This window comes from Glycine soja, chromosome 17 (assembly GCF_004193775.1).
Source record: "Glycine soja cultivar W05 chromosome 17, ASM419377v2, whole genome shotgun sequence".
NCBI lineage: Eukaryota > Viridiplantae > Streptophyta > Magnoliopsida > Fabales > Fabaceae > Glycine > Glycine soja.
This window is the reverse complement of record NC_041018.1, coordinates 30,842,227-30,862,288: the sequence shown is the minus strand read 5'-3', so window position 1 is coordinate 30,862,288 and position 20,062 is coordinate 30,842,227. Positions and strand designations below refer to the sequence as shown.

Here is a 20,062-nt window from a genome sequence, read left to right as displayed (position 1 = left end):
AGGGTTATAAATGCTACTCTCCAATCACAAGACGATATTATATGTCTGCAGATGTAACCTTCTTTGAAGACACACCTTTCTTCTTATCCTCTGTAGATCATTCTTCTTCTCTCCAGGAAGTACTACCAATTCCTTGTCCTCTAGGTAACTCCGACCAAAATGTCAATGAAGTCCCATCTTCTCTACCAAATTCAATTGAAGTTGTCTCTCCACCTCTGCTTACATATCATCACAGGACACGACCAACTAATTCTACAGTACCTGAAGCCTCCCCTCGTGATTCTCATCCTTCTCCAACTAGTCCTCCAACCATGGATCCTACTTCCTCACCTGTCTCTCATCACTCTGAGTCAGCCTGGCCCATTGCCATCCGAAAAGGTACTCGATCCACTCGCAACCCTCATCCTATTTATAATTTTTTGAGTTACCATCGCTTGTCTCCTTCATATTCTTCCTTTGTTTTCTCTTTATCCTCACACCATGTTCCTTCTAATGTTCATGAGGCACTTAGTCATCCTGGATGGCGACAGGCTATGATTGATGAAATGCAGGCCCTTGAAAATAATGGTACTTGGGAACTTGTTCCTCTTCCACCTGGCAAGAAGACTGTGGGTTGTAGATGGGTCTATGCAGTTAAAGTTGGGCCTAATGGTGAGGTTGATCGGCTTAAGGCTCGATTGGTAGCTAAAGGCTATACTCAGATTTATGGCCTTGATTATTGTGACACCTTTTCTCCTGTGGCTAAAATCACCACTGTTCGTCTGTTTCTTGCTATGACAGCCATGCGTCATTGGCCTTTTCATCAGCTTGACATTAAGAATGCTTTCCTCCATGGTGATCTTGAGGAGGAAATTTATATGGAGCAACCTCCTGGGTTTGTTGCTCAGGGGGAGTATGGTCTTGTTTGTAAGCTGCGTCGATCTCTCTATGGGTTGAAGCAATCCCCTCGGGCTTGGTTTGGTAAATTCAGTCATATTGTTCAACTTTTTGGGTTGAAACGAAGTGAGGCTGATCATTCTGTTTTTTATTGTCATTCATCCCCTGGGAAATGTGTTTATTTGATAGTATACGTTGATGACATAATGATTACAGGGAATGATGCTACTAAGATTGTTCAGCTAAAGGAGCACTTATTCAGTCATTTCCAGACCAAAGACCTGGGATATTTGAAGTACTTTCTTGGTATTGAGGTGGCTCAGTCAGGAGATGGTGTTGTGATCTCTCAGAGGAAGTATGCCCTTGACATTTTGGAGGAAACAGGCATGCAGAATTGTCGACCTGTTGATAGCCCTATGGATCCAAATTTGAAGCTCCTAGCGGATCAGAGTAAATTGTGTCATGATCCCGAGAGATATAGAAGACTTGTGGGAAAACTCATTTATCTCACCATTACAAGACCTGATATTTCCTTTGCTGTTGGAGTGGTGAGCCAATTTATGCAAAATCCTCGTGTTGATCATTGGAATGCTGTTATGCGTATTCTTAGATACATTAAGAGAGCTCCAGGACAAGGATTACTTTATGAAGACAAAGGTAATACACAAGTATCTGGGTATTGTGATGCTGATTGGGCTGGTTGTCCTATGGATAGGAGATCCACATCCGGATATTGTGTTTCCATTGGAGGGAATGCTATCTCTTGGAAAAGCAAGAAGCAAACTGTTGTTGCCCGGTCCAGTGCAGAGGCTGAATATAGATCTATGGCCATGGCTACATGTGAACTTATGTGGATCAAACAACTACTTCAAGAATTGAGATTCTGTGAAGTTGGGCAGATGAAGTTATATTGTGATAACCAAGCTGCTCTCCATATTGCTTCAAATCCAGTCTTTCATGAGAGAACCAAACACATAGAAATTGACTGTCATTTCATTCGGGAGAAGCTATTGCCCAAAGAAATTATCACTGAGTTCATTAGCTCTAATGATCAGCCAGCAGATATTTTGACTAAGTCGTTGCGAGGACCTAGGATTCAATCTATTTGTTCCAAGCTTGGTGCATATGATCTATATGCTCCAGCTTGAGGGGGAGTGTTGAATATCTTTTGGGGTTTCTAAATTAGATTTGTATGCATCATTACTAAATATTTTTTCCTTGTTTTAGAAGTCAGCAGACATAGACTAGACTAGGCTGTCACATAGACCAGGCTAGGCTGTCTTTTCTCCCTTTCTCTCTCTTATGCTTTGTACTCTATAAATTGTAAGCTGAAATATGAATATGGAGAGTCATGTGAGTGAAATTTCCTCACACTTAAATTCAAGTGGACTGAAACGAAGTGAAGTTGATCATTCTGTATTTTATTGTCATACATCTCCTGGAAAATGTGTTTATCTAATGGTCTATGTTGATGATATAGTGATTACAGGGAATGGTACTACTAAGATCACCCAGCTAAAAGAGCACTTATTCAGTCATTTCTAGACCAAAGATCTGGGTTCTTTGAAGTATTTCCTTGGCATTGAAGTAGGTCAATCAGGAGATGGTGTTGTGATCTCTCAGAGGAAGTATGCTCTTGATATTTTAGAAGAAACAGGTATGCAGAATTGTAGACCTGTTGAGAGCCTCATGGATCCGAATCTGATGTTCATGGCAGATCAAAGTGAAGTTTATCCTAACCTCGAGAGATATAGGAGGCTTGTGGGAAAACTCATTTACCTTACCATTACTAGACCTGATATCTCCTTTGCTGTGGGAGTGGTTAACCAGTTTATGCAGAATCCTCATTTGGACCATTGGAATGCTGTCATGCGTATTCTGAGATATGTTAAAAAGGCTCCTGGTCAAGGGTTGTTGTATGAAGATAGGGGTAATACACAACTATCGGGATATTGTGATGCTGATTGGGCTGGCTGTCCCATGGATAAAAGGTCTACATCAGGCTATTGTGTCTTCATTGGAGAAAATCTTATTTCTTGGAAAAGCAAGAAACAGACAGTTGTCGCTCGGTCCAGTGCTGAAGCTGAATATCGATCTATGGCTATGGTTACTCGTGAGCTCATGTGGTTTAAACAATTTCTGTAGGAATTGAGGTTTTGTGAAGAGTTTCAAATGAAGTTGTATTGTGATAATCAGGCTGCTCTTCATATTGCCTCAAACCCAGTTTTTCATGAAAGGACTAAGCACATAGAGATTGATTGTCATTTCATCTGAGAGAAGATTCTGTCCAAGGAGATTGTCACTGAGTTTATTGGTTCTAATGATCAGCCAGCGGATATTTTGACTAAGTCCTTAAGAGGACCCAAAATTCAGACTATATGTTCCAAGCTTGGTGCATATGATTTATATGCTCCAGCTTGAGGGGGAGTGTTTAATGTTTTTGTATTGTTTATCTACTTTTGGTAGCTTAGTTGGTAAGCTTGTTCAGAAGGGCAGCAGTGAGCTGTCACTGTCACTGCCCTTCTCTCTCTCTTGTATTCTCTATATATATGTAACCTTTTGAATTTAATAAAGCTAAGAGGGAAAAAGAGGGTGTTTTTCACTCCTTTAGTTTCAAGTAAAAGAATAGAGACCATCAGCACCCACAGCACCCTGAAGGAGCGCTTTATTGGTCCCCTGTGATTTGATAAGGCATAAGTGAGGGTGAAATTCAAAGAAAACAGCATTATCTTTAGCAAACTGATTGACGCTTAGCAAATTTTTAGAAATGGAAGGAACACGTAATAGCTTGTTAAGTTTGAAAGTAATATGAGAGTCATAGGAGACAAAAATGATGAAGAACCAATGTTGGAAATGCTCAAACCTTCACCATTTCCTATAAAGATTTGGTCAGGTCCATCAAAATGTGACAACTGTTTGATATGCTGTGATTCACCAATTACATGGAAACTAGCTCCAGAATTTGGAATCCATGCTGAGCTAGTTTGACCATTACCCTGAGGTGTCGAATTGGTAAGCATCACACTAGGCTGATTGGAGGATTGAGCAACTGGTTTGGAGTTAGGATTAACCCAAGTGTTTGAGGTCCTACCCGAGGCAATCAAATAAGGAATTGGTTGGAGTGTAGTTGGATCAACAAAGGTGAGTGACTCATGAGGTTGAAAATTCATATCAAAACGAAAGTGGCACACATTAGTAGTGTGACCATACTTGAGGCAGATTTGACACCGGAAGTTAGCAAACCTGCCTCCACTGCAGCCTTTTCCAGAACCACCGCAACCACCACCTCGATAAAATGACGTATTGCGGCCACCATTACCTCTGTCATAACTTCCTCTGAAACCACTGGAATCAGTAGCTTTGGACGAACTTCCATATGAATAGCCTTGAGCGTAATTAATAGACAGAGATACAAGCATTTGGGTGTCGCGATTGTATCGAACCAGGCGAGTTTCATGGCCATAAAGGAGAACCTCCATCTCTGCAATAGATGGCGTATGTTTTTTGCTTTCAATCATGGAAACCATTGGTGCATAATCCGGATGTAAACCTTCAAGAATAGCATCAACATGCTCCTCATGGAGAACCAAAACTCCAACACCGACGAGCTCGTCGACGTAGTTTTTGATTTTGTGAAGGTACTCGTCCATTGTTTTCCCTTTGAGTGAGACAACATGCATTGCCATTCGCAATTGACGTGCCCTAGACTTGGTGTGAAGACTGAAATGCTCGTGAATCTTCTCCCATATCTGATAGGAGTGATTCGAGCCTAGCACGCGAGAAAGGACACACTTCGAGAGTGTCGACTGAAGCCAAACAAGCAGCGTTTGGTCCTGCACTTCCTAGGCTTCGTATCATGATTAACCCAATCCATGATCCGATCATCCTCTGTGAGAAATTGAGGTGGAACAATCGGATTAATCACGAACCTCTACAGTTTATGCGATTAAATGACTGGCTCAACATATTGTCGCCAGTGTAGATAATTGGAATCATCCAATTTTGCTGCTATTGTCGTCGGAAACGAATGTGAATCAAAACCTTGAGATGCGAAAGCCATGATCGTGAAGATGAAGCTTGATAAACTGAGGAAAGTGACTTTTACGTGAAAACAAGCTCTGATACAATATCAAAGTTTCAGAACGGGGAAAAGAACAAAACAGAGAATAGTAAAACTGATCTTATTGATTCAGAAAAGTTTTTTTTCTCTTAATACAGTTACAAAAGATGTATTTATAAACCTCTAGACCTTGAAGCTAATCACAAACTAAGTAACAACTAACTAACAAAATTCTGTTAGTGAAAGAAAAGTAGTTAGCTTATACTAACTGTCCTAACAGTCCTACAATAACTGTTTGTAACAGTTATTTTTATACATTCATTCTAATAGTAAATGGGTCGAGTAGAGTTTATTTCTTTTTCCTAGTTCTTTTTTTCTCTTTTGATCTATCATGCCTTGAAAGAAACATTTAATATTATTCCTGGTACTGTTGTTCGGTTAAGCCACTGTTTTGAATTGATAATTGATTGCTATGCGCATTTTTGGTATCTTTTTAGCTGTACGGTTCATAGATATGATTGATTTTAGGAGTTAAGAAAATTGACTGGGACACTAATCATAGTTAGTTAGTTGAAGGGTTTAGTTTGTTAGAAGGGGTTTGTCAAGAATATGAATAGTAGGAGGACGTAAGGGAAGGGGACATCCAAATGAGTATCATTTGAGAATTGAGCATTTCTTTGTAAAAGGAGAAATCTTTTGTGAAGGGGAAATCTTTGGAGGAGATCTCTCTCCATTTTCTGCTCTTTTCATTCTAGTCAATAAAATGTTTCTTTTCTTTCCTATTGCTATTCTTTGTTCCTAAGAATTAATGGTGAGTACATTTAGTCTATAGTCTCTTAAAATAGTGGATGTGCTGAGCTTATGGGATCTCATCTAAATTTTAGGACTGCTAATTTTCTTGTATCCTATTACAAGTTACAGCATTGACTTATACCTTTTGTAGTATTTGTTGCTAAAATTTACAAATGAATCCATTATTAGTTTTTCTTGTGATTGCTGAAAACAGGTACATTGCTAAAACATTATACGGTACAGAGGAGGAAGAGGATGCATCTCAGCCAAACAGTAGAGTAGAGGAACCAAAACTCCTAGGTGTTACTAGTGGTTCATATGAAAAGGTTTGCTTTAGATCCTGGCCTTGGCTATATGCTGTAAAGGACTTATTTAATTTTCTTTTTGGGCTACTAATTATTGTGTATGAATGGGCATTATGTTTCCCTCAGGTTCTTTTGAAAAGTGGGCCTTATGGAGTTTATGTTCAGCTCGGAGAAGACAGGAAGGGATATATACCTAAAAGAGCTTCTGTCTCTCATGTATGTCACATTTCCATTTTCAAAGCTTCAAGTAATTTTATTTTACTAATTTTTGGGCTATGGATGCCAGGTATTTCAATAATAGTATGTTTCTTGAAAATTTTAAGAGGTAAATGTCTTAGATGTGCATTATATGTTGTATTTTAATGGTAAATATAAGTTTACATGATATGGTGTGTGAAAATGGGCCAAGCCCGATAAGTTGGTCGGATTAGCTAATGCATGAGTTGGGTTGGGCAATGACAATTCATGCCTGGCCTGATTTTGACTTGGCCTAGCCCAAATTTATATTAGCCAAAATCGGGGTGACATGTGTAGGCTGGGCCAGCCTTTTGTTCCTTTCCCAGCCTTTTGTTCCTTTTTTTCTTATTATTTACTTTTTTTTATAATTACTAGAAAATGATAAATTCAATATTATATGTGCTGTTCTTAATGTCTATTTTAAGGCTAATATTTCTTGTACCTTGAGTTTGGTTTTCAATTTCTACTTGTTTATTGTTACAATTAGTGCACTACTTGATTTCTATTATTGTGTATTATGTATTGCTATTTGTTGGAGTACAAGTGTGAGATGAAGTCACACATCATGTAAGAATGAGAAGATTGAACACCATATTAGTGAAGGAAAGATCCATAAACCTAAGCCTTAAGGTTTTGGGTTAAAGTGTGGTGTCAAGTTCACTTATGTGGTTGCTCATGACTCATTGGTATAAATTTATCTGGGATTTACCCCTTCTCGGTTGCACAACACTATTTTGTTGTACAAATGGCACCCTATATTTTATTTATTTTAGTTTACAGCGATAAAAAGTATTTTATTAACTTGTTATATACAAGTTAATTTCTTTTGATAATTTTTAACTTTCTATTTTTTATAAAAGTGAGTGGCCCATGGGCTAGTGGCTCGCTAAGGGCTGGATTGGGATAGCAAATTTCTAATCTGCCATTAAATTGGCAGGTCCATCCCAACCTGGAAATGAGTTTGGCTTATTGGGGTTGACCCGGAGTAACTGCTCCATATATGATTATTGAACAAGGACAAAATCCCTGAGATTTTTTTAGGTAGGAGATTTATTAGAGTATATGTAAATAACTGTGATAACAGTTTGCAAGGGCTTTTGCTAACAGCACTACACTTGTATCAGGATGCTAGATTACTAACAGAATTCTGTTATTCTGTTATAACATAATTCTGTTATTCTATTTTGTGCTTAGGCTGAAGGTCTAGAAGTCTATAAATACCTCTTTTGTAACTAAGTAACTAAGTTTCAGACTCAATAATATCAGTTTCATTTGTCAATATTTTTCTCCCTTTCCCTGTTATCTAAACCTAAAAAGATTAAAGCATAAGGGTTCAAATTGATAGGATGATGAGGTTTATAATTTGATGGTCAAATCTTGTTAATTGTTGTCGTTGCGGCCACAATTGTGGCCCTGCACTGTGACGACGAGCCTTGTTGAATGGTTTAATGATGAGGTTGTCGTGCTTGTAGTCGCGGTGGAGCGGGGCGGCACGATTGCGGTTCTTGGAGCAGATCCTTCCCTGCGATCTGAAATTTGAACGAAAACCCAAAAAAATCCTCACTATTTCATATCTGAAATGCTATATGAATATAGAAGTTCTTCACTTTGCGTTTTTGCACAAGATCACTTAAATTTCAGCGGCGGCGTTGGCTAACAGACACGTCCTTAGTGACTAGGGTTACATGACCTTTTGTCTTTTTTGATTTGTTGGGCCTTGAGCTTTAAATTGTGTCCAAAATTTGAGTTCAACATGAGTGGGTTTTTTTAACTGTTGTTTATCTATGAACTTTTATTTATGGTATAATATAATAAACTAATAATAATAATAGTAATATTATCAGTATATGTCAATGTATAACTATGAAAATAGTTTTGTATTTTGTCTATAAGGGTTGTTAGCCTTTGCTAACAGCACCCATTCTGTACTGAGTATCTACTATAAGGGCTGTTAGCTTTTGCTAACAACACCCATTTTGTGGTAGTTAGTAATTCAGGGAGTACAAGGGCTTCTCTAGAGTTAGTTAGCTTTCTGTTAGAGTTAGTTCTGTTGTATAGAGATTTATAAATACCTGGACTGTAACTATCTCTAACTTAGTTTTTCAGATCAATAAAAATCAGCTTTGTTCTTCTCCTTTTTCTTCTCTGTTTTCTCTCTATTTTCCTCTTAGTTTATCAAAATGGTATCTAGAGTCATTTTTTTGTAATTTTGTGCTTCTTCAAGGTCCTGATATGTGCTTTCATGGCTTCCGCTCCGTCAAATTTCATTTCTCAGTCGTTCCCTAACTCTGTTGTTCAGAAGCTTGATGATTCGAATTATCTCCATTGGCGACAACACGTCGAACCAGTGATCAAATCTCACTGAGGATGATCATATTGCTGATCGCGTCAATGCAGAGTATGAAACCTGGGAAGTTCAAGACCAAAAGCTTCTTGTTTGGCAGCTATCTACACTTTTGAAGTCTGTGTTGTCAAGAGTTCTAGGTTCCAATTCCTATCAGGTTTGGAACAAAATCCATGAATATTTCAGTCTCCACACTAAATCCCGTGCACGTCAACTCCGCACCGCGATGCGTGCAGTCACTCTTGATGAAAAATCAATTGATGAATATTTGCGCAAGGTCAAAGGATACGTAGATGAACTGGCTGGTGTAGGTGTTCCTGTTCGTCATGAGGAGTATGTTGATGCGCTCCTTGAAGGATTACCGTCTGATTATGCACCGGTAATTTCTGTCATTGAGAGTAAAAAGCGCACTCCATCAATTGCAGAAATCAAAGCTCTTCTCTATGGTCATGAAACCAGGCTAACACGATACAATCGAGATACTTAATTGGTTAGTTCTGCGTCGTTGAACTACACCCAAGGTTATGCGCACCCAAACACTTACAAAAACAATGATTTTGGTGGCTCTCGAGGCTCGTATGGCCGTGGCAGTGGTCGCGACACCCTTATATTTTTAGTGTTTATTTAGTTTAAATGTTCATATTTTGAGGATATTATTCCATGCAATGAATAAAGTACCAAAATGTAACACCCTTCATTAAAAAAAGTAATCTATGCTAAAAGAATATAAAATCTCAAAATTATAATAATCTGAAAATACCTCTTGTATAATATATAAAGTCAAATAAATAAGTTTTTACATAAGTAAAAATATTATCCTCAAAATATGGGCATCCAAACTAAATGAACACTAAATGTGAACATCTATACTAAATGGACACTAAAAATATAACGAAAGTGACCCCATCCGCCGTCTTATTTTGAAGTACTAATCAAGCTAAAATGAATGTAACTAAGAAAATTATGTCTTCGAGTCTCGTCAAACTCAACAACTTCTTCCTCGAGCTCTTAAAACAACACTTATAATGAGATGAATCTCGGTGAATAAAACAGTTAACAGGTGTTCGCAAATAGTATTATTCTCAGTTGACACGGTAATACGAAAAATCAATCATGGTATCAACAATGAATTTAATATAAAATTATATATGTACAAACCAGTAAAAATCATGATAAACAATAATAATTCATGAAATTTTGAATAAATAATATATATTTAAATAAACGGAAACACCTCAACGCATCCAAGTAAATATAACAGACATAACTTAGTGATTTCCAAAATTACAATGCTCAATTCTTTGGTTCCGGGAACCAGTGTAGATCTCAGATTCTTCAAAGGATCTATGAGTTCATATTCCATGCAATGGCGTCCCATTGACTTCCCCACCTTCGATGCAGATATCCAAAATCTCTTCCCTAGATAGAGGCATCTAGACCCAAATGAGTCTTTGGAAAACTCGTCTCAAAATTCATAGAGATTCGTTCCCATTTTCACTCCAGAACTTCTAAAGGTTGCAACAAATCTGAAGGTTTTTGATGTTCAATCTTAACCCTCTGGCATACTAAACACCTAGATACAAAGCTAGCCACATCTTTCTTCATTCCTAGCCACCAATACATTTTTCTTAAATCTTGATACATTTTGGTTATCCATGCATGTATGGTGAACTTACCCTTATGGGCTTTCTCTAAAATTTTCTCCTTGAGACTCCCTTCCTTAGGGACTACAACCCTTTCCTTAAATAACACTAGGTCATTGACAAATAAGTTATAACCTTCTTTGTTCACCAATGACTATAGTTCTTAGTGTATAAGTTGTTCCTTCTTAATCAGGTCTCTAATGTTACTACCAACCTGCAATCTATTAAACTTCATGCTTAATGCAGTCAGAGACACATTCAAATTCAAGTTTTAAACTTCTCTATCAAGTTCATCTCTTGCACCATCGAACTAGACATGTGCAAGGACTTCCTATTGAGAGCATCAACCACTACATTGACTTTCCCTACGTGGTTCTTTAACTCGAAATCATAATTCTTGAGAAACTCTATCCACCTTTTTTGTTTGATATTCAACTCCCTCTGGTCAAACAAATATTTAAGGCTTTTATGGTCCCTGAAAACCTCAAATTTTGCACCATAAAAGTAATGCCTCCAAATCTTTAAGGCAAACACCATTGCTGGTAGCTCAAGATCATGGGTGGGGTAATTTCCTTCATGAGTCCTAAGGTCCTAAGTTGCCTAGACGTATATGCCACTACCTTGCCCTCTTGCATCAACATACACCCTAAGCCATTTTTAGAAGCATCACAAGGCTCACCAAGGGATCTAGAATAGTCAAGACCGCTGATGAGTGTGACATCCTCTACCCCATACATATATGTACTAATAATAAAAGGAATAAGAATTCAGAATTAATTAAAAGTTTTTAAAACACACTTAAATAAAATCATTTTAAAATGGTAAAAGACTCACATTTATTTTTCTAACATCATAAAATGACTTGTCCAATAAATACTAAAATCATCTTGGCTTAAAACAAGGCTGTTCAAGACTTCATGCAATTAATATAGAAACTTATGTCCCAAAGTCACATCCTATCAGAGCATTGTGTCCCGATGCCTTTCAGCACAAGGTTCCTTAAAGCAATTCACCCAATCATCTGCTCCCTCAAACACAAAATTCAAGATCATCACAGGATCCAAACACAAATGACACACGGGGAGTGAGTTATTACATTCCTAACTAATAGAGAAACAAGACAACTAGATATACATATCATATAAATGAGATACGACTTACTTAAACATAGCTTACGTAATTCCACCACTTTGTCATTTAAAATTCACTTTTCAATCATCAATCACATTACACATGAATCATACACTCCGATCAAGACATAATAACATTCATCAATTTCATAATAAACAATTAGCAAGCGTTATGCAACGGTTATGCTAAGACTCAAGCCTATATGCAATGTGGTACCATGTTAGTTAAAAACCATCTTGGGGCGTTTAGGAGTACATAACAAGACACACTACAAAATGGGTATATCAGGTCACTCTCACTAAGTAAAATCATAGGGACACCAGTTAGGGTCACGCTGTTTTACGAGAATGCTCCAACCATGTGGGATCGGCACAAGCTTAAAGGAGCACTCAAATTGGATGTATTTACCCTGAAGGCCTACACTTTGAAGAGTCTGTCAAGGCCTCTTCCTCCTGATTCAGGTCCAACCCCTAAAACAATTTTTTGCATGCAGACACTGCTCATGAATTATACAATACCCACGACCTCACACTTGTGTTTTAAACACGTTTAACACATTGTGCTACAATTTAATATTAGTTCTTAAATAGGAAACCTACACTTTTTTTTTAACATTGCGCATCAACACTTTTCTCAAGATAAACACTGGTAGGGTTATTGTACAATTCACAGCTTATAATACAAGTAATGTCACATCAGGTGTTAATCACACACTTATTCACAACTAAAACTCATGTTCACAATTTCACATCTCATGTTGTCACAATTTACTTTTAATCAAAAGGGTTTTAGAAACACACACACACACACACACACACTGTGATCATCATCGTGGGAAAATACAGAATACGATAATAATTCGTGTAAAATAAGCCATTAAAAAGAATACTATTTAAAGTATAATTCACGTTAATAAAAATAATTCAATTTTTAGGGTTCACACTCAACACAAGAACACATCAATTGGTTTGTCAAACATATATAATTCACGATTATAATTATAAAGATAGAATCAAAATTTACAGAAACACCCCGAAAATCCATCTAATTGATACTCTAAGGATCCCTACACATGTTCTCTCTACTCCCTAATTGTGAATAGCTCATCTCTTACCTTTAAGTGGGCTCACGTGTGTATTGTGACAACAATAACGGCATCTCTAGCGATTTTATGAGATTCCTCAAGTTTTTTCTCTGACTATTCTAATAGGGTTCCCGAACATTAGAGAGAAGGAGAAGAGATTAAAGCCTCCATTCCATTGTCTACGTGCGATGAGTATTTCTCTTTTCACAAACATTATTTTGCAAATCCCAACGGTGTAGATGTGCGGAAATGAATAGCGAATCACATATCAAAATTTCATGACAATCCAATGGTTAACGAGTCTGAGATTATAGTTTTATTGATACAGTTTTGGGTTTCTGCGGAAAAAGAAAAAGTTACGATGCAAAGGGTATTTCTCTCAGCTCCGACATGTTTTCGTAATTCCCAACGGTGAGAATGTTTGAAAATGAGTTCCGAACCTGGTGCTCAAATTTCACGACGATCCAACGGTTAATGATTCCGAGATCATTGTTTTTCTGAGATAAGTATGGTGGTATGCGGGAAAAAGAGAGGGTTTTGGGAGAAGGGGAAAGGAAAACGAAATTTAGAGGAAGAGGAGGCGTAGGAAATATCGTCAGTCTCAAAACTGACCTAAGATGCCTCTATTTATAGTTAGGGTACTCAGCCTAATATTTATTCTATTTTTCTTTGTTTATTATTTTATAAACAAATACTCTATTTTATTTCCTATCAAATGAATAAATCAAATATCTTTCCTTGTCTTTTTTCCTTCAAACCATTATTTTAATACACTTATTTCTCTTTATTTTTTTTAATTATAAAATCTCACCATTTTCTAAAACTCTATTTTTTTTTTACTAAAAATATTTTTAATTTATTTACGAAAAACGGGATGTTACAATGAGACCAACTGCTTTTTAAGCTCCTAAAAACTCGCTTCACACTCCTTATCCCACTCAAAAGGTTTCTCTTTCCTAGTCAGCTTAGTGAGGGGTAAAGCTAGTCTAGAGAAACCCTTTATGAATTTCCTATAGTAACCCACCAATCATAGGAAACTCCTCACTTTTGTCACTAACTTAGGTTGCCCCAATCCTAATACTGCATCAACCTTACTAGAATCAATTGCCACGGTTGGGGCATTACTAAATACTTGTAGTGCCCATACCTTGTCCTAAAGGCAGTACTAGGAATGCCTTTGCTCTTGACTCTAATTTGGTGATATCCTGACCTTAAGTCTATCTTAGAGACCATTAACGCTCCAAGCAATTGATCTAGAAGGTCACCCATCCCATTACTACTCCAAGCCAAACACGTTTAACTATGAATTTCTTAAGTGATGGACTACCGAAAAGTAAATGCATCTTGTTAGTATATATAGTATTAGTGTATTAAGTAAGTTTTACTTTGTGATTCAGTTAGAGCAGCTGTTTTTCTGTTAGAGCAGTTATGGTTCAATTAGAACAACTGTGATTTTGTTATTCTGTTAGAGCAGTAATTAACTTTGGTTAGTTAACTACCTTAGTCAGGTTATGTGTAACATCCTTAGCTGTATAGTCTCATATTTGCACAGCCTTTGGATCTCTCTTATTCTGGTGTGATTTGATCGGGATGGTACATGTCCACCAGCTTCCGCCTGGTTCGTCCTCGAACCACACTGTATTGGGAGAGAGGTTTGCTTTGATACCATTTGTGATATCCCTGATTTTCAACTTCTCGGCGGCTCTCACACTATGACACTTCACACGATGATACTTTACTCAACATCCTTGTTGGTCAGAACCTTCCACCGATCAGAACCCTCCGTCGGTAGCCTTTTCCGAGACCTCAAAAATTAGGGATGTTACAAGGAAGGTTGTTTACTACTCTACCATTGTCACTTGAGAAGATTTTTTGGTAGAAATCTGGATCTGCAGCTTTTGAATAGAACACACTCTGGTGCACGATGGTGACACCTATGGAATTTGCGTAATGAGTTGAGGAGGATTTCACACGTATGTGATTGACGGTGAAGACCTTAACATGAACAAATGGATTCGAAGCTGTCTATACGGTGGAAAGGTTGGTGAGACATAAATGTAATGTGCCGAATTATAGGGAGAGGTTGGTGGGGCTTTAATTCTGATCTTTTCGTGATTCCTGCTGTTTATTGGTTATCCTTCATTTATCTGACATAATTGCTCATAAATGGGGAGTAACCGGCTATTGGGATCTTGGTGATGGATTTGTATAACTTTATTTGGATGGTTGGGTATAACTTATTCCCCCTAATTAATAGAATACATGCTTATTTTGCTTATAAAAAAAATCTTTGCATAATATTGGCTAGATATTTCAATAAAGGAGAATAGTAAAAACATATCAGAATCATTCCGTGGATCAGTGGCATTGTTCATTTTACAGAATATTGGCGTCACAGTTCACACCTTTAAATATACTGTAACTTGGAATCCTCGAACCCAATCTTCCAGGAATCTTGACAAAAAATGATAATCAGAAATGTATTTCTGATTGAATTTATGATTGATAAAACTCTGGAATTTGCTTGACTTGAAAGCATTCTGAAACTAATGCGATTAGAGTTACAGTTCATATTCCATAATGATACGGAGATATCAGACTGTAATATATAAGCATTACATTTTTGTTCTTCAAACAAGATATAAATGTATAGTTAAAGGACAAAAAGTTGTCTTAGCAGAAAGGGAAATATGAATAAGACTTTTGAAAGTCGTAATGCAGTCTAATGAATAGTCCAATTGACGGTGAAGTTGAAAGTTATTTGATTCACAAACCAATTTCCCCTAGAGTTTTTAATGCACCTTTACTTAACCTGATTCTCTTTTGAGTCATCTGTTAATTTTACTGCACTGAAGTCATTTGTCTAGTCCCCCCCTCCCCTGTTTAGGGTAGCATTTTTGTTTGGGCGGACGGACCGATTTTTTGTGTGAAATTATTTTCTTAATATGATTGTTAAAATCAAATCGGTAGAATACACTCTATATTCGAAGTCTGTTATATAACGTGGTTATTTGTTTCCATAGTGCATGAAATTCTTCTTGTTCCTCTATGAATGTGGCTGCTGAGTGAGTATGCTGCGCATGCATTTGTGCAACTTCTGGTTGATGTCTTGTCTTTTTTTGTGAGTTAAGAGCTGCTTGTACAAATATTTTTTTTTTTTACTCAGCGAAAATAATATTGTATTATATCTTAATCAGTACAAATTGTACTGTTGAAATAACACATTGGGCCAATTTTAGCAGGACTATGGTTCCCTAATTACACATTGCTGCCTGTACAAATATGACCAATTATTATATCTTCCAATTAAAGGAGAGAAGTAACAATTTGGGTTGTTTCAGATCAAGGATGTGGATTCTATCACCCTGAAAGATGCACTTGAGGTGCTACAATACCCATTGACATTGGTATGTTTCTCACTTTTCAATTTGAGCCATAGGTACTTATCATGTTTGATAGAATATGTACACTGGATTCATTTATTTCATGTATCCGCATTTTAAATGCATTTAGTGTTTGTATGAATTAGTATCTCTTAGCATAGGAAGTAGCATATGAATTAGTATATATATATATATATATATATATGGATGAGCTGCATAAAGGATATATTGCATAAGAAAGCAACTTCATTCATACTATTCTCACTAAATTCAACATTGTATCCGGGTGGTACCACCCTTTGACTTGTCCCGTCACAATTTCACTGCCACATTCCTAAAACGTTTATCTTTTTTTTTTTCTTTCCTTATTACTTCTCCTTAGCCTCATCATCTGGTGCAAATAGGCAATCGTCCTGCTGACATCCTCATCTGTTACTCTTTTCCTGCAACTTCTTCCGTGAGTTGTTATTGCTAGTTGAACTTTACAATGTCATCTCCAGCAAACTTTATAGTGACCTATTCTAGCAAACCTCTCTACTGGCGAAATTTGCAGCAATTTTTTCAATTAACTTCCAGTGACCTTTCTTGATGAATTTGGAGTATTCTAGTTGATGCTGTGTATAATTTGCTTGCCCAAAAATTTCTGCTGATGATTATTCAGTTAAACACTCTACTTTTATCTAGGCTATAAATGTCTCTTTCCTTCTCTGGTGCCTAAGGATTGGTATAATGCATCAAATGGTTTAGCTCTGGCTGTCTTGCCTCACTTAGTGCCTTTTTGGCATCTTTCTTAGCTGTCGCACATTTTTCCCAATTTTCAGCATGTAAATTTTAACTTTTCCCTAATGATATTCTTTGGACTAAAGCTTCTAATCCTCTCAAACTTTTATCTTTTGGTGTGTAAGCAATGATCATGTTAGTCCACAACAAACTTTAGAGCTATAACCATATCTCCTAACCTTTGAACCAGCAGAATATCAATCTCCAATACTTGTCTACAATTTTACTCACCCCTTGCACTTTTCATTCAAAAGTACTCTTCAAAATATTATCATCATCTACACTAGCCATTCCATTTTAAATCTCTCCCTCTAAATTCAACAATCTTGATTTTGCACTCCAAATTTTAACAATTATAAATATGAGAAAATGGTTGGTGTTGATACACACACACACACATATGCTTTAAAAAGCTTATTTGGTGTTGATTTTAATAAATACTGTTGGGTTACATAAATCATCCATAGTTAATGAGATTTTATGAACAAGACATGTACACTGTGAACTTGAAATCAAATGATTTTATTTGATCTATAAAATATTTTTCATTCGTATGATATTTTGATTTGTGCACTAACAGATCTGATCTCTATCCCTGTCTGCATTTTGTAGTCATTGTTGAACTTATTAATTTTCTTGTGGTTAGGGTAATCATCCTAAGGATGGGCAGCCTGTCATATTAAAGCTTGCAAGAGCTGGGCTTTGTGTTAGACATCGGCGCACGGTTGCTTCTGTTCCTAAGGTATGATTGTAGGTTTAAACATTTTCTAATTTTAGATATTTTTCATTCCATATTTGCCACCATAGCAACATAGTTAGTAGTTAAGCATGTGTTTCGGTAAGCATTTGCAAATGTGATTGTGGATGGTTTTGATTTTACATATTTTGGTTAAACTATCTTTTAGGATGTAACTACATTAATAAAGACATTAATTCTAAGAGAAAGGAAACAAAACATTTAGCATTGCTCTGTTTCCGATGTTGGTGCATGTTGGATTTGTAAAAATCTTGTTCCCAATGAAGCAAACACGCATCTAATGTATGGTAGAAATGACAATTGTGGATGGATATTTTTTTGTGAATTTTCCCCTTCGTTGTTTTAGAAATTGATTCTATGGCCTAGTCAGTTGGGGTGATAGGCTATTCTAAAGGACTTTGCTGTTTTCTTCCTTTTGTCTTTTAACACGTACATTGGTTTTTTTATTTTGTTTTCCGCTGGAAAAAAGACAGACATTTGATCAGTCGCAAAAAAAGTTTCCTTTCACATTTTTTCTTCACTTTCCAATGGGAAATAACATTTCAAAGCAAGTTTTTCCAAAGCTAAATTTTTTCACTAAACTTAGATTTGGCTGGGTTTACAAACTGACACTTGCTGTGTTTTTTGACCTTTTTTTTTTTGAAATTGACATTCAGAATGTGAAGCCAAGTGATGTTACCCTGGAAAAAGCACTTGAATATTTATCTGGTGATGATGTTAGACGATCTGGTCGTCCAAAAGGCAAATCTAAAGTTCAAGAAGTTGAAGTTATTGAAGCGTTTTAAGGTTTTGGCCTTTCTCTTCAGCATATTTATAAGCGTTTTAAGGCTTTGGCCTGTCTCTTCAGCATGCCTGCTTTTAGCTAGTGGCAATTTCCAACAAGTTTCCAACCATAGTTTGCAAATCAAATCCCAGACGAGTCCTGGAAGATTCTTTTATGGAGCCAAATGTATATTTATTACTGTTTTAGAAATTTTGTTGCGCGTCTCTTTTTTTGGTTAACTGTCCATAACGTTTGGCCAATATGATATTTACTTTAGATAGAAATTTGTTATAGCGAATCCTGATTGAACTTGATTCCAAGCCCTGCCAGATTTTGAGAAGCCTAAGGGTTGATATTCTTTTATTGTATTAACAAATTCATAGAGACGCATATTCATTACATTGTCTTAAATCTGTCTCGTACCTTTTATTTTAATTTTTAATAGTTGACCTTGCTAGGGTTTAAGAGTGGCTGCTAAATTAGCTTTCTCTGAGCCCAAAACTTGCATAACGATGGTGTCTATTCTAATTTATGCAAGGATATACTAGTTAATAACATGATTATATTGTGGAAAAGTGTTAGTAATATTTATAACTTTTAAAACAGTATTAAAGTTAATACGATGAATTGTTTCTTATTTTTTTAGCAATAAGGAATTCAAAAAATAACTAAAATTCACCTGGAAAAACAATCGAGTAATCAGCTAACAGGGGAGCGTAGATAAAGTCAGACGATTTTCTAAAGGGATCATAATGATTTTCCTTAGAGATGGAATATTCATTTTCAAGGTTTTATTATTTTGCAAATATATTTTTCTAATTAGTTAAAAGAAAGGAATTGACCAATATTATGATACGACATATGGGAGTTGATCATTAAAATGATAATTGATATAAATAAATATATCTATTTTCTTGGATTGGAATCTTTTAAAGAAATACATGAGATTAAATGAGTAAATTTTAATATATTTATCTCCATTAATTAGTATGTATACCTCTCTTTCTATTTTTATATTTTTATCACTAAAATATCTTTTGCAGAAAAGTAATAGAAAATGCTGCTCTAAAGGTCTCTCTTGTTATTATACTTGATCAGGGTTCTCACTAAGGGGGTACCATATCAAATCTAAATCATTGATCACTCATATTTTGTTTGGCTGCTTCATATGTAGCTGAGCTGTGGGTGTTTTGGAAGGATTGCAGTTAGCTAAGCTTAAGGGATTTCCTAAAGTGGAGCTGCAGATTGATTCCCAGGCTGCTGTTATGAGCATCAAAGGGAGGAATGTTGGAAGTTCTAATGGCAGAAGACTGATAACAACCATTAGAAAGTTGATGGCGGATTTCGAAGGGACTCGTGTTGTTCATATATACCAGGACGTCAATATGTGTACTGATGCTTTGACTAATACTGCGTATGACAGTGAGGTAGATTTTGTGATGTTTAATCAGCCACCTGTATGTTTAACCAGACACATAAGATTAAACGTATTAATGTTTTAGTCGTTAAATTTAGGGAATGAATTTTTTTGGGGGTGTTTGGTTTGATTGTTTTTTGTTTTCATTTTCACTGAAAATAGAAAGCGGTGATGAAAATGTGTTTAGTTGGATTTCTGAAAACATGTTTAGTGAAAATGAAAATAGAAAACAACCAGAAAATGAAAACAATAAATTCTCGTTTTCAGTGTTTTTTGAGAACAGAAACTTCATTTCAGGTAAAATGAAATTGCGGTAGCAATAAATGTAATTTTAAGCAAATCTAAAAATACAAAAAGACAAGAAGTCAATATATAATAAATTTTCAGTATTTTTATTTCATAAAAATAGAAAACAAGAAGTCAAATCAAACATGTTTTTAGAATTCAAATATTTTGAAAATGAAATCAGTTTTCAGAAAATGAAAACAGG

General features: G+C 36.2%; 1 protein-coding gene across 5 annotated transcripts in view; it reads left to right on the top strand.

The window, feature by feature from the left end:
* The window catches only part of LOC114393389 (DNA topoisomerase 1-like), a 70,867-nt gene extending 51,165 nt beyond the window's left edge, over positions 1-19,702 (top strand). The window contains exons 18-23 of one of the 5 annotated variants that reach the window (XM_028354711.1): positions 5,943-6,054; positions 6,160-6,249; positions 15,814-15,879; positions 17,282-17,377; positions 18,049-18,178; positions 19,330-19,702. In XM_028354711.1, coding sequence (XP_028210512.1) covers positions 5,943-6,054; positions 6,160-6,249; positions 15,814-15,879; positions 17,282-17,377; positions 18,049-18,177 — 493 coding nt within the window. In that variant the 3' untranslated portion in view covers position 18,178; positions 19,330-19,702. Of the gene's footprint in view, positions 1-5,942; positions 6,055-6,159; positions 6,250-15,711; positions 15,880-17,281; positions 17,378-18,048; positions 18,666-19,253 lie in introns of those variants that run through there. The other 4 variants (XM_028354713.1, XM_028354714.1, XM_028354716.1 and 1 more) reach the window with 4 other exon arrangements.
* The last annotated feature ends 360 nt before the right edge of the window (positions 19,703-20,062 follow it).